The sequence below is a fragment of the Astatotilapia calliptera genome, chromosome 2, assembly GCF_900246225.1.
Source record: "Astatotilapia calliptera chromosome 2, fAstCal1.2, whole genome shotgun sequence".
NCBI lineage: Eukaryota > Metazoa > Chordata > Actinopteri > Cichliformes > Cichlidae > Astatotilapia > Astatotilapia calliptera.
In genome coordinates this window covers 25,894,441-25,910,080 of record NC_039303.1, presented here as the reverse complement: position 1 = coordinate 25,910,080, position 15,640 = coordinate 25,894,441, and the positions used below count along the sequence as shown (strand labels likewise).

Here is a 15,640-nt window from a genome sequence, read left to right as displayed (position 1 = left end):
AACACTTAATTTTGCCTTGTGTTTGATTGCAAACAGTTTGTTTTGATTCATTTAGCGCTCCAAGTGTTGGCTAATATCCCAGGTCACGACAAAACACACGGCGCAAATGTGACCGTGCTTTCTCTCTTTGTGTGCGTGACTGTGCATGTGTGTGTGTGTGTGTTTGTGTGTTTTTCAGCCTGTCTTCCAATGTGGTGGCTCATTTATGAAAATGATATGTATAAAATGTATAATAAAATATTGTTGTTTTATATCCCCCTCAGCTCCAGCCATTCAAACATAAAGAAAAGAAATAAATAAATAACCTCTTTCTTTATGCAGGTCATAACTAACACTTGCTGTGCATGTCCCTGTTTCCAGAGAGCAGATATAGCCATTGCACCTCTCACCATTACACTGGTGCGAGAAGAGGTGATAGACTTTTCCAAGCCATTTATGAGCTTGGGCATCTCCATTATGATAAAGAAGCCGCAAAAGTCCAAGCCCGGTGTTTTTTCCTTCCTGGACCCTCTGGCCTATGAAATCTGGATGTGTATAGTGTTTGCCTATATCGGGGTGAGCGTGGTCCTGTTCCTGGTCAGTCGGTTTAGTCCTTATGAGTGGAACCTCGAGGAACAGGATGAGACCAAAGACCCTCAGACTCCCCCCGATCCTCCCAATGACTTTGGCATCTTCAATTCTCTCTGGTTCTCGCTGGGCGCCTTCATGCAGCAGGGCTGTGACATCTCCCCCAGGTGGGTCAGCTCCAGTAGACACAAGGAGTGGACAGCAGATGAAAATAGAAAAACAAATCTGATGACTACATGAAATCTTAATTTTCTGTTCTTCTCCTTTTAGGTGTTCATTGCTCGTGCTAATTTTGCATTCGTTGCATGCCTGTTTGAACTCATCATCTGTATAAAAGACACCTGTCCACAGCCTCAAACAGTCAGACTCCAAACTCCGCCATGGCCAAGACCAAAGAGCTTTCGAAGGACACCAGGAAAAGTATTGTAGACCTGCACCAGACTGGGAAGAGTGAATCTACAATAGGCAAGCAGCTTGGTGTGAAAAAATCAACTGTGGGAGCAATCATCAGAAAATGGAAGACATACAAGACCACTGATAATCTCCCTCGATCTGGGGCTCCACGCAAGATCTCATCCCGTGGGGTCAAAATGATCATGAGAACGGTGAGCAAAGATCCCAGAACCACACAGGGGGACCTGGTGAATGACCTGCAGAGAGCTGGGACCAAAGTAACAAAGGTCACCATCAGTAACACACTACAACGGCAGGGAATCAAATCCCGCAGTGCCAGACGTGTTCCGCTGCTGAAGCCAGTGCATGTCCAGGCCCGTCTGAAGTTTGCCAGAGAGCACATTGATGATACAGCAGAGGATTGGGAGAATGTCATGTGGTCAGATGAAACCAAAGTAGAACTTTTTGATATAAACTCAACTCGTCGTGTTTGGAGGAAGAAGAATACTGAGTTGCATCCCAAGAACACCATACCTACTGTGAAGCATGGGGGTGGAAACATCATGCTATGGGGCTGTTCTTCTGCCAAGGGGACAGGACGACTGATCCGTGTTAAGGACAGAATGAATGGGGCCATGTATCGTGAGATTTTGAGCCAAAACCTCCTTCCATCAGTGAGAACTTTGAAGATGAAACGAGGCTGGGTCTTCCAACATGACAATGATCCAAAACACACCGCCCGGGCAACAAAGGAGTGGCTCCGTAAGAAGCATTTGAAAGTCCTGGAGTGGCCTAGCCAGTCTCCAGACCTCAACCCCATAGAAAATCTGTGGCGGGAGTTGAAAGTCCGTGTTGCTCGGCGACAGCCCCATAATATTACTGCTCTCGAGAAGATCTGCATGGAGGAATGGGCCAAAATACCAGCTACTGTGTGTGCAAACCTGGTAAAGACCTATAGTAAACGTTTGACCTCTGTTATTGCCAACAAGGTTATGTTACAAAGTATTGAGTTGTATTTCTGTTATTGACCAAATACTTATTTTCCACCCTGATTTACGAATATATTCTTTACAAATCCTACCATGTGGATTCATGGATTTTTTTTTCACATTCTGTCTCTCACAGTTGAAGTGTACCTCTGGTGCAAATTACTGACCTCTGTCATCATTTTAGGTGGGGGAACTTGCACAATCGGTGGCTGACTAAATACTTTTTTGCCCCACTGTATATGCAATGTCAGTGTCAGTGAGCGTACGATGAAATATTTATCACCATAGTAGACAGATCAATACGTTCCACAGGCTGTGAAATGACTTTTGAACCCTGATTGTTTCACAAGCAAATAAAGACTTGGATTGGAGTACATTTAAACAACTTGCCTTTACTTGTTCCGTGGAAATGTGCTGTTTCAGAGTGCTGATGCAGCACCAGGTTGCCGTTAATGATTTACATGGAAATTCTGATGACTGATGCAATTAGGTACATTAAACACAACTGGCAGATCTTAGCTGGTTGATGGCCACCACATGCCACCGTGTAATTACATCCCGTGTTTCCCTGTCGTCAACCCCTCTCTCGCAGGTCTCTGTCAGGCCGAATTGTTGGCGGTGTGTGGTGGTTCTTCACCCTCATCATCATCTCCTCCTACACAGCCAACCTGGCTGCCTTCTTGACAGTTGAAAGAATGGTCTCTCCTATAGAAAGTGCCGAAGATCTGGCAAAGCAGACAGAGATAGCATATGGCACTTTGGACTCAGGCTCCACTAAAGAGTTCTTTAGGGTGAGTAGTGTCAAGAAACTGCTTTATGCACGCATACACACACACAGCACAACACTAATCAGCCAGCGGCTCCTTTTTCTTTCAGCTCAAATGGCAAATAATGCATTTGGTTTAAATATTTTGCACTCAGGCGTTCTGAATCATAAAAAACTGCTCTGTGCAATGTCCTTGATCAACTCCTCCTTGCAACTTTTCCATTTTGTACCTTTAGTGCAGCACTCTTGACCTGCACAAGATTGCTCCAAATGAGGCGTGTTGACACAGAAGCAGTTCTTGAACTCTTATGACACAAACGTGAAATTTATGCAGTACTACTGCAGTGTGCAACCTTGAGGCACGGGGCCTGTCAGCAGAAAGTGTGGTAACAACACGGAAGACTCAGAGGTGATAAAAACAGGAGGCTAATCAAAGTACCCACATCAGACTCAAACTCAGAAGGGTCAGTTCATGAAGTGTAATTAGCTAGCTGGCCATGGCAGGCAAATTGGACCTGATGAAGAAGAGCCCTGTAGGTCAAACAGAGCAGTCTGAAAGACATTTTAGAGGGAATAAGCAATATGTCCGTTGGTGTGAGAGACTAAGCAGGCAATTAGGTTATAAATGAACTAAAATCTGAAGCAAAAGTGTATTAGTCTGCGAAAGGCTACACAGCAGTTAGACAGTGCTCATATCTGAGACAATCAGGCTTCTGATGTGAAACGCAGAGATGGCTAAAGCTCATGGCTGTGGCTACACTAGCAGTCCAGTGTTGAAAAAGCATTAACGAAACAGCACTCAGCCTGTGATGACGAAAAGGCAATATGACAGTCTTTTATCTTACGCTCCCTCATTACTCATCAGCAGGAGAGAAACAATTCATATGTTTCACAGCTGCAGCCTGTTGGCAGAAAGAGCACTTCATTTGTATTACCCCTGGGTTGCGTTGCTCACGACAACAAAATGCAAAGTCAATTCTGTGCTTTTTTTGGGGGGGGGGTTAAAACAAAGAAGGGAAAGATAGTGTCTGCACAGCTTAATGTTTAAAACCCTTTTCTTTTTAAGTCTGCAAACTCTGGGGCTGTTTAAAAAAAGGGGGCTGCACTCAACGGTAACATCGCACATGGCGCATGACCGCATCTTTTTTTAATTCTCTATACACCACCTCATAAATCTGTCATCACTTTCCCTTTCGCCAGAGATGCCGCGCAGGTGTGTAAACAGTGTACTATACGCCTTTGTGTCACACACATAACGGATGCCAGTTACAAATTAGCTTTAGAGTCTGACGACGGAGCCACCGAAGGTCTGCTGGTAGGAACTGTCTGAGAAGTGGTCGGGAAGTCTGGAGTTTTCTTGTGTTCTGTATAATGAGCGTCCTAGATACATCCCCGAGTCTTCAAATAGGAAATGACATGTGTGAGCTGCTCTTCCAAGGGACTTTTAATTAAAGCTGTAGAAAGCTGACAAGGAAAAAAACACACTGATTAATCGGAGTTCAAGTTCTATTTCAGATCTGTTTTCAGGAAATACATTCAGGCTTAATTAGACCCATACGGCATCAACCAGCTGGAAATTTTAAATCAAGTCCAAATTTTCAAACAAGACATATGTCATCATCTCTGACATTGCTGGCCTTGAATTTTTCATGATTTCACCTGGTTTATTTTCCAGAGCTCCCCGACAAAGAGGAACAGTGCTACAAAACATATTTATTACCTTTTTAGTACAAAGAAATACATAAAAAAGAATATTGCTTGTGGTAATAAGCTACCAAGCTCTCTAACTCCTGTGTGGATTTTAATGTATTAATATTAGTTGAATTATCCCATTATCTACTGGAGTTCAGACATTCCTCCAAGGCTGTTTTCCTCTGTGCCTGATAAATTGACACAGCTGACAGTGTGGCAATATTGCCATCGCTGTGTACACCTATGACAGAAATTTTAGAAAAGCTGCAGAGGAATTTTCAAAGAGCGGTGTCAGAGTCTGCTGATTCTGCTGCCCACAACAAGCTAGGACAGCTGGCCTGGGAGTCCGCTGACGTGCCCAGCGGAAGCCTGACTGGCTCTAGGCGCTTGGCACTGCCTCTGCCCGTTCTTGGCTCGTCTTCCCAAGACTACCCTGCTTGTTTGGGCACCCTTCTCTCCTCGGTCCTCTGTCTTCAGCCCGTCTGCTGCATTACCTTGAGACAGTGGCGGGATAGCTTCAAGCTTTGTAATGCTCTTCCTCAACACAGCAGCTGTCATGCTCTACTGCACTGCTGTGGTTTGTTTCATCATTTGAATTCCTGTCATGGATCTTTTCATGCAGCCAGTTGAATATTTGGGTTTTGGATGATTAGAAAATGATGAGTTGTACCAGCGAGGCCATGTTTATCCTCTTGATGAGGTTTTATTCCATCAGAAAGGCTTGGCTCAGTTACATTTCCAAATGTACATGGAGGCAGAAGCTGGATCATAATAACGGCCGGGATGATAAAATGAGCTGATGTGGCTGTTTAATTATGTGTAAAGACTGGGGTGAGACCATCAAAGACAACCACACTGCTGTCCCTTCATGCACCTCATTTAACAGTGTAATAATGAAAGAATGATAATTGCACAGAGAAATGAGAGTGCAGCATTGTTTTCTATTGTCCTCATAAGACTGCACATTACCCGCAAGCCTCAAGAGCGAACATCATGCATCTTACTGATCAGCAGGTGTGTTGGAGATGAGAGCAGCAGCTTGAGTGCAGTCACCAATGCATTTTACTAAGCATGAAAATCAATTTCACGTCTCAGCTACTGTGGTACAGACACGGTGGCTTCAGCAGGGTCCAACGCAATGTTTAATAAGCAGCTTTTCTTTTTTTATGCAGAGTAGACCTGCATTAGGGCACGGTAGCACGAAGAAGAGCAGTCAAGGAGATTTATGCAAGAAATTCTTAGGTTGCCCTGCAGTCATATGCAGCGCATTGTAACACAACTCCCCGAGCTCTTGTCACTTTGTGTTTCAGTACAGTGCCGGGTAAAGGGGTGGCTCCTATAAAGATTAGAGGCTGTTTGCATAAAAGGGAAAGCTGACAAAAGTGTCTAGCGCAAGATAGGCATAACCTCTGAGGAAAAACACCATACTCTGAGGGCCCAGGCGAACTTTAGATCAGCGGCAACAGCGGGCGCGAGAGCGGTTATTGGAGTCCAGCAACGAGCATCAAAGACGAGCAATTGGTATTCAGGGTGTAGCATGTGGCACTTCAATGACAAAGTACACCCCCAGAGCCTCAACTTTCATCTCTGCATACTTGAGATACAGGTAGTCCTGGCACACAGGATATTGGAGGAAAGTGGTGATGTCTACAAACAAAATGGAAGTGAAGTAAAGTCGAATGAAATGTAGTGGCGGTGTGTTTGGAGATGGCCTTTAAGATACACAAGCAGTGGAGCGTATGTAGGGGAGGCTATAATGAAAGCAGCCGGCCACGCCGAAGGAAGAATAAAAAACAGGTTGCGGTTCGAAGGGCAGTGGACAGCATCCTGGAAACGCTGCGTAATTCCAAATCAATACAGATTAAGCGGTTATTTAGAACAGAGAGGTCAGTTTCTTTGACTTTGAACTTTAAATACGTGTTTCTCCTTGAACAATTTAATGACATTATTAGCAATATTGCAATAATAGAATCTTCAGCTGATTTCAAGGAGAAGTGATCTTCAAAATACAGAAATGTAAACCTTCTTCACCTTTGTTTTCTCTTCCTCTCCATCACAGAAGACTTTAAAGACTGTTTTCAGGCCAATAAGCATTCTCTAGATTGCAAAGAGATACTTGCAGGGTAACCTGATTAGTCTCAGAGGAAAATCTTTTGTATCTAAAGTAGTTTAAGGTGAATAGTTGGTAATGGCAGAAAAAAAAATCTTCGTTTAAAGTTTTAACATAACTTTTCTGCAACTTCTTTTGTACTCGAAAATCCAAGACTTGTGTAAATCCAAATAAGACCATGTTTCACTAACTTCTGCAACTCGACTCAACTGCAATCTCAGTGAAACGTGTTTCTTTTTAAGCAGCCATTGTTTGAAAAAAAAAAAAACGACCATATTCTTGGGGATTTTGTATTCTACAATCAATGACCACTCTCTTCACTCACCTCCTTTCACTCTCGGTGTGTTTATACACCACTCTGCATTTAATCATTAGTTATTATTAATCTCTGGCTCTCTTCCACAGCGTGTCTTTTGTCCTGTCTTCCTCCCCTTCACCACCAACCAGTCACGGCAGAAGGCCAGTCATCCATGAGCTGATTGTGCCGGATGTTTCTTCCTGTTAAAAGGGAGTTTTTCCTTCCCACTGACGCCAAAAGCTTGTTGATAGGGGGTTGTCTGATTGTTGGGGTTTTCATGAATCTATTATTGTAGGGTCTTTACCTTACAATATAAAGCAACCTGATGAATGTAAAAACAAAGAATTAATTTTTTTACCTGATTTTTGTTTCTCAGAGAAATGAGATCCACATATAAGGACATTTGTTTTAAATGTCAATAGAACAGTGGCAGTATAATGTCCTCGTATCTGGATATCAGGCCCTTGTAGAGCAAAATGTACTATTTTGGTCTAGACATCCCAAAATGTGATGTCCACATACGTGGACGCCAGGGCCCTATTTCAGGAAGCCGGTTTAGAAAACTCAGAGTGAAAAACGATACTCAGGGTTGAGTAACCCCGAACTGTCCAACTCGGAATATTCGGTTTCAGAAAGGCTGATAACAATTAGTTCAATCAACGCGGAGTTGCTTTAACCCCAAATTAAGCGCGCGCACGAGGATACATAAAGCCCTGATTAGTGGAGCACAGATTAAGCGAGTCACCATGGAGACGGAGGGAAAGAAGGCGCGGTCAATGTATTTTACAGCGCTTGAGGCCGAAATTCTGATGGCAGTATATGCCGATAACATGCAAATTTTGCAGAAAAAAAGTAACACAGCCTCAGCTGCAAAAGAAAGGGAGCATGCATGGCAAAACATAGCCGACAGAGTCAATGCGTGAGTGTTAATTTAAACATTGATCTAGGGATTTCCACCCATTTAACACGTTATTTTATTATATTTTATTTTTTATTTCATACATTTTATTTTGTGATGTGATGTGAGTGCAGGTGCAACCCAACAGGCCCCAAACGTTCCTGGCAGCAAGTAAAAATGAAATATAAAAATATAGTCCAAACAGGTATGGTGTAATTGTATTATGAGCCATAGTGTCTGTTTGTCCGATGTAAATCAATTGCAGTTAGAGGCTACATTAATTTCCCCTCTGTAAGCACTTATTGAAATTATCTGAGCACATTATAAGTACATATTTGCTTACTCTGTATGCTCAAATGTGACCCGTTATGGCCACTAAAAAAAAAGCGGAGGCCCGAAAAACAGGTGGGGGTCCTCCACCACCACCACTCACAGAGCCTGGCCACTTGGCTTCCACATTTGTGATAATGTTGGCAGCATCACATATGATCTTCACAGTGCAGAGAACACAAATTAGCATCCATTACTCATAATGAAATAATTTGTTAGTTTGAAATGCTACAGGGAACTATGTACCTGTACATTAATGCTGTGGAAAGACTTCCTGTTCCCATAGTCTCCTTCATTTACTGAAGGAGCAATGATTGGAATGCGAGTGCCATCTATACAGCCAATCACGCCTGGGAACCGTGAAAATAAATGTAAAATTTAAGTAGTAGTTCAAGTATCACCACATCATGAATTAAGTTTTGTTCATCCTGCTACCTGCAATTTTGTGGCATCCCTCTTTGATAAATCTTGTGGGTCTATGACCAGGGAACACCACAAACGAGTACAGGAGACGTTTCAGTGCAACTGTAACATTCCTGACTGCCCAACAGACGGTAGCCTTGGAAACGTGCTCAGCGTCACCAATATTATACAGAAAGCTCCCGTTTGCAAAAAACCGAAGTGCGATACAAATAATATGTACAGAACTGAGAGGATGTCCACGATGTGTCACATGAGCAATATTAGGCCTGAGGATGTTATCCAAATAAATTGTAGATAGTGCTGAAAAACGGTAACGTTCACACAGGAAATCATCAGGAAATGATAAAATGTCCAAACGCGCTCTAATCACTCTCTCCCGGCGGAGAGCTCTGCGGAGAATTTGGGCTTCAACATCTACTGGCTCTTCAAGGAAGGGACACGCCATGTCTGACACTTCCTACAGTCAGGTTTCCGACAAAGAGGCGGAGAACGTCAGGGTTAGTTGAAGTAAACCTGCTAGGGGGCAGGTTAGCTTCACGGAGTGTGTCGTCATAGTAACTCACTCAGAATTAATCTAAACTCGCTTTGTGAAACCGAAAACCCAGAGTTTTCGTTAACTCAGGGTATACTTACTCAGAGTTTGCACTAAACTGGCTTCCTGAAATAGGGCCCAGGTCCTAGGAGGTTAAAAACACAAAACAAAAAAACTACAATAAAACTCACTTTTATCCCAATTTATATTTGAAATCTGGTTCTTATGTCAGTTTCCATTAAGGCAACGACAGCGATACTTCCATTCAAGCATTAATGATGCCGACCAACATTTACTGGCTGGATACCCTTTTAATTAAATATCTTCTCTTATATTGCGACACAATATCTTTGCATATGAGTCATTTACTAGCAACTATAGTGTTTTAATGTTAACATCCTACTGGGAAAATGCAATCCATAAACTGTGAACCCACTGCAGTTATTGGAGACTCACAAACAGAGCCAAATGAACCAACGTTTTTCCCCTGACTGTGTTTTACTCGAGGAAAGTCCTGCTCTTTTTATTCCTCCTCTTAGGTCGGGAGGCTTAAATAACAGACCGGAGCCTGTCTTTATGCAGGAAACTCGCAGTTTCAGACAGACTTGCAGGAAAACCACCTACACAGATGATGTAACAATGTCGCCTAGGTAGGCAGATAGGTAAGTAGGAAGGAGAGTAGGCTGAGACTCACTATTTAGGTACTTTGTTATAAAGATAGCAACACTGTGCTTGATCTTAGTAATTCAAAAGACATCTAGAGAAGGAGGGTTGTGACATTTGCATGATAGCGAACACAGAGCCATGCAACACAGGCATCACAGCCATTCCCTGTCAAATCGTGGGAATCTCATTTAGGACACAGCAGTATATTCTAACAGGGCCATTATATAGTGTAAAGGAGTGGCAAGTGTATAAATCTGTATTTATGGCCGTATTTAACTGCTCAACAAATTGTCTGTTCATTGATTATGGACTTTTACAGTCATTATTCCCTAATTGAATTTTAAATGACCACCATAGATGGGAATGTGAATGATTACATTGTAAGGGAGTAGGCTCTTAGTGGCGTGTTCTTGTGGGTGTACTGTACGTGCCATTGTGCACCAGCATTCAATAATCAAACGTCCCTCCTTCCCTGCTGGGCTCTCTCACTGAGTCTTATTTTCTCTCTCTCTATCTTGTCTAAGCGTCTCAGTGGTGACTTTAGCAGAAGCAGTGAAACCAGCCTATTTAGGTTTCGGCCGCACTTGGTCCCTACTCCCCGTCCTGCTATTGATGAATTGACTTCATAAAGCACTGAGGCAGCACACTCTGTCGTCAGTAATCAATGCCCAGATCCATTCTTTTCTCTTCATTCTAGGAGGCGTCTGGAGCTTTCCCACCACTGAACAGATGAGCCCCGTGCCTTTGGGGAAATGTCCTCCAAAAACTAGCGTCCTCTTCACGCTGTCTGACACATGCAAACTGAAGTCATTGAATGTGGCTGTTGTCAAATATAGCACATCTAACTCTCCTTAGCCTCATCTGTTGTATTTGAATTAAAGCAGATCAGCTATCGTTACAGCTTGAATTCCTTTTCATCTGAGCTCTGAACATTTTTCATGCAGGCTTTTTAATTTGTGTTATGCTGCTGTCTCATTTCATTCTCACCCTTCGCCCGGTTAGACTGTGACAGATGCCAGCAAACAAATTGTATATGATTACATAAAGCAAGTAAAAGCACTTTTGTTGGTCAAGGTTAATGCTTTTGTTTATTAACAGAAATGCATCAGAGATGGATTTGCTCTAGTTACAGGGGGCTTTTTACCAATTCATGTGCCTGTGCTCTGGTCAGTATGTTTAGGCGCATAAAGCCACAGGTGTCAGCACGTTAACTTAACTGTATGACAATTGTGCCCATTGTTTTTTTTTTTTTTAATTAAGCATGCTAAATATATAAAATATCAAAGGTAAAACACTTTTTGTACAGCAAGCTGTCATGTTCCTGTGAGGATCATGAGAGGATTGTTTTCACAGACAGGCACCAGGTTATATCAGGGTATATCATTGTCCCTGGCAGGTCCCTGAGGTCCTGTAACTAGGGCCTGCTGTTGGTACCCTAGACTAAGCTGAAAAAAAGGAGACAGAGTTTTCTGTTCAGTGGCCACCAGACTGTGGAACTGTCTTCTTTATGATTTTAAATCAGTGGTCTCTTTTAAAAGCCAGTTAAAAACACATCTTTTAAAATCTGATTTCTATTAATTTCTCTTGATTTGTTTTTTTTATCAGTTGTTGGCTGTTGTGAAGCTGTCATAAGATAAGATAAGATAAGATAAGATAACCTTTATTAGTCCCACACGTGGGAAATTTGTTTTGTCACAGCAGGAAGTGGACAGTGCAAAAGTTATGACGCAAAAATTAGAATACAATAAGAATAAATACAGTACACAGCTGTACAGAATAGAATAAAATAATATACTATATACAGTAGAATAAAATAGAATAAAAATATACAATAAGATAAAAATAGAATACGAATGCTATATACAACTGAGTAAAAATACAACGATGCCAGAAAAGATTATTGCACTTAGTGTTATTGCACATGTGTGGATGTGTGTGTTTGTTCAGTTAAAGTCTTTGTTGTGGAGTCTGACAGCAGTGGGGAGGAAAGACCTGCGAAATCTCTCCATCCCACACCGTGGGTGCCGCAGTCTCCCACTGAAGGAGCTGCTCAGTGCTGTCACAGTCTGCTGCATGGGGTGGGAGACGTTGTCCAACAGGGATGACAGCTTAGCCGCCATTCTCCTGTCACTCACCACCTCCACTGGGTCCAGAGGACATCCTAGAACAGAGCTGGCCCTTCGGATCACCCTGTTCAGTCTCTTCCTGTCCCCAGCAGAGATGCTGCCGCCCCAGCAGACCACACCATAAAAGATAGCAGAAGCCACCACAGAGTCATAGAAGGTCTTCAGGAGTGGGCCCTCCACCCCAAACGACCTGAGTCTCCGCAGCAGGTACAGCCTGCTCTGCCCTTTCCTGTAGAGGGCGTCTGAGTTATGAGTCCAGTCCAGTCTGTTGTTCAGATGAACACCAAGGTACCTGTAGCTGTCCACAGCCTCAATGTCCATACCCTGGATGTTCAGTGGTTGCAGTGGAGAATGCTTGTGCCTGCGGAAGTCTACCACCAGCTCCTTGGTTTTACTGGCGTTGATCTGGAGGTAGTTCAGCTGGCACCAGTCCACAAAGTCTTGAGTCAGTCCTCTGTACTCCTTGTCGTCCCCATCAGTGATGAGGCCGACTATTGCAGAGTCATCAGAGAACTTCTGCAGGAAGCACTTGGTGGAATTGTGGGAGAAGTCTGCAGTGTAGATGGTGAAGAGGAACGGAGCCAGAACCGTTCCCTGTGGGGCCCCCGTACTGCAGACGACCCTGTCCGACACACAGCCCTGAGTCCTCACATACTGTGGTCGGTTGGTGAGGTAGTCCAAAATCCAGGTAGTGAGGTGATGGTCCACTCCAGAGTTCTCCAGCTTGTCCTTCAGAACCGAGGGAAGAATAGTGTTGAAGGCACTGGAGAAATCAAAGAACATGATTCTCACAGTGCTTCCAGCGGTCTCCAGGTGAGCGAGGGAACGATGTAGGAGGTGAATGACGGCATCATCCGCGCCAATGCCAGGCTGGTAGGCAAACTGAAGTGGGTCCAGTGATGAGCTTGTTAGGCGCCGAAGCTGAGCCAGGACCAACCGCTCCAGGGTCTTCATCAGGTGGGATGTCAGAGCCACCGGCCTGTAGCTGTTGAGGTCCTTGGGGCGTGAAGTCTTTGGCACTGGTACAACACAGGAGGTTTTCCAGAGCTGTGGGACTCTTCCCAACCTCAGGCTCAGGTTGAAGAGGTGCTCCATCACCCCACACAGTTGGTCCGCGCAGGACCTGACGACCCTCGAGCTGATGCCATCTGGGCCCGCTGCCTTCTTGCCATTAATCCTCCTCAGTTCCCTCCTAACCTGGGTGGTTGAGAGAGACAGGCTGGAGCCTTGTGTTGAGTGTGTATTGGATGCTGTTGTTGGGGGTGGGGGGGAGTGAGCAGGGTGAATAGAGGAGGTGTGAAGTGTCTGAGGTGTCAGAGGTGGAACAGCAGCAGTGGGGGTGGGTGAGTCTGCAGCCGATGTTGTAGACTGTCTCATGGTTGAATCAAATCTGTTGAAGAAATGATTCAGTTCATTTGCCCACCTCACATCCCTCCCAGGCAGAGAGTTCTGCTGTTTGTGGCCTGAGATGGTTCTGAGGCCTCTCCAGACTTCACCAACGTTGTTTTGCTGAAGCTGGTTCTCCATCTTCTGCCTGTAGCTGTCCTTCCCATTCCTTATCAGTCCCCTCAACTCTCTCTGCACCCTTTTCAACTCCTCTTTGTCTTTGGATTTGAAGGCCCTCCTCTTCTGCTTGAGGACAGCTTTAATTTCTGGGGTAATCCAAGGTTTGTTGTTGGAGAAACACCGTACAGTCCTGGTAGGTACGGTGTTATCCACACAGAAATTAATATAGTCAGTAATGCATGTAGTAAGGCTGTCGATGTCCTCTCCATGGTCGTCACAGATCACCTCCCACACAGTCGACTCAAAACAGTCCTTAAGAGCCTCCTCGCTCTCCTCTGACCATCTCTGCACTGTGCGGGTGGCTGGTGGCACCCTGCGCACTAAGGGCTCATACACAGGGACAAGGTGCACCAGGTTGTGGTCAGATTTGCCCAGTGGAGGGAGAGGTGATGAACTGTATGCCTCTTCAGCATTGGCATACAGTAAGTCCAGTGTTTTATTGTCTCTGGTTGAGCAGGTCACATACTGGGTGAAGGTGGGCAGTGTGGAGTCCAAAGAGGCATGATTGAAGTCCCCTGATATTATGAGAAGGGCTCTCGGAGATTGTGTTTGCAGTCTGCTGACCACTGAGTGGAGAGTGTCACAGGCTGCATCCGCGTTGGCCGAGGGGGGACATACGCTGTTATTGCGATAACATGCGAGAATTCCCGGGGCAGATAGTACGGACGCATGCTAACGGCTAACAGCTCAATGTCTCTGCTGCAGAGTTGTTCTTTCACAGTGATGTGCCCAGGGTTACACCATCTGTCGTTCACAAAAACTGCCAGTCCCCCTCCTTTCCTCTTACCGCTCTCTCTCGTCCTGTCCGCTCGCAGCATCTGAAATCGCGGGAGTGTCACGCTTGTGTCCGGAGTTAGCGGTGTTAGCCACGACTCCGTTAGCATCATGATGCTACATTGCCGGTACTCCCTCTGTGACCAGGTTAGCGACGTGAGCTCATCCATCTTATTGGGCAAAGATCTTACGTTTCCAATGATTACAGAAGGAAGAGATGGTCGATAACGTCTCCTTCTCGGGCGACGGCGCTCCTTCCCATGATCCTGGGTCTCTGACCCAGCGTTTTCAGTTTACGTTTTGAGTTTCTAATAGTGCTGTCTGCGTTAATCTCATTGAAATAACGCTAACGCCATAACCGCATTAACGCGGCAAATCTCCCTTAGCAAGTTAGCGCGGATCGCCCTGTGCGTGGGGCTGCATGGCTGCGTTAAGGCGGTTAGCTCGTTAGTGCGGTTAGCTCGCTAACGCATTTGCGCAGCCCCACGCACAAGGCGATCCACGCTAACTCACTAAGGAAGATTTGCCGTGTTAAAGTGGTTATGGCGTTAGCGTCATTTTAATGAGATTAACGCTGACGGCACTGGTTCTTAAGTTATCCCTTTAAATATGTTGAGTAATGGGATTATCATTTGGTTACCTTAAGTTTAGTTTAGTTAGGTTTCACTTTGGTCTTCTCTGTTAGTCTGTCATGTTTCTTGGCTTCTTGTCCATGTTGTCAAGTTTGTGTTGTCATGTTGTCGTGGTTCCATCTTCCATCTTCCAGGTATATTTGTATCCACGTGTCCAGGTCAAGTTTCATGTTTAAGATTTTTCCCCAATTAGGTTGTTTATTGTTTATTCTCATCTTTGTTTGCCTTAGTATTTTTCCATCAGCAATATTAAACGGCTCGCCTTTTGTCCTCCTCACATTCATACAGTCTGCTTCGACATACTGTGACAGAAGCACTCTGTGATTTTATATTTTGAAAGGTGCTTTATAAATAAAGTTTTACTTACTTACAAGCTTTAATAATAGCAATGCTAATGATGCTAATAGTGCAGGGGAATAACAAAGTCTAAAAACCAGGAAACACTTGGAATATCTAGCTCGGGGCAGAGAAAGGATACACAGCTAGAGGGGATAGCTCAAAAAATGGGCAAGGGAGTATTGGAACAATATATACAAAAGGTAATCACTCCCTCTATACCCACACCCAGTCTTGTTATCTTAATTTACTAACATTATGAATTATTCATTCTTGTTACACTAATGATTTGTGGTATGAAGGAAAAAAAGGCCACAGCAAAGTATGCTATGTTGCCAAAAGTAAATATTCCACTGTCAGCTGTTAGTGGTATTATAACAAAGCAGAAGTGGCTGAATTGCTCCATCACAGAGCAGATGCTGAGGCGCATAGTGCATCCAAACTTCATGTGGCCAAAAAAATTAGCTCAAGGACACTGTGTAGAGAGCTTCATGGAAACTACAGCTCTACACATCCAAGCCTTACAGTGCAAAGCACATTGC

At 44.2% G+C, this 15,640-nt stretch overlaps 1 protein-coding gene across 5 annotated transcripts in view; it reads left to right on the top strand.

Moving 5' to 3' along the window:
* Nucleotides 1-15,640, top strand: part of LOC113035105 (glutamate receptor 3-like) — a 96,899-nt gene that overhangs the window by 68,811 nt on the left and 12,448 nt on the right. For all 5 annotated transcript variants that reach the window (XM_026190416.1, XM_026190409.1, XM_026190432.1 and 2 more), the window contains exons 11-12: nt 361-734; nt 2,542-2,740. In XM_026190416.1, coding sequence (XP_026046201.1) covers nt 361-734; nt 2,542-2,740 — 573 coding nt within the window. The remainder of the gene's footprint in view (nt 1-360; nt 735-2,541; nt 2,741-15,640) is intronic.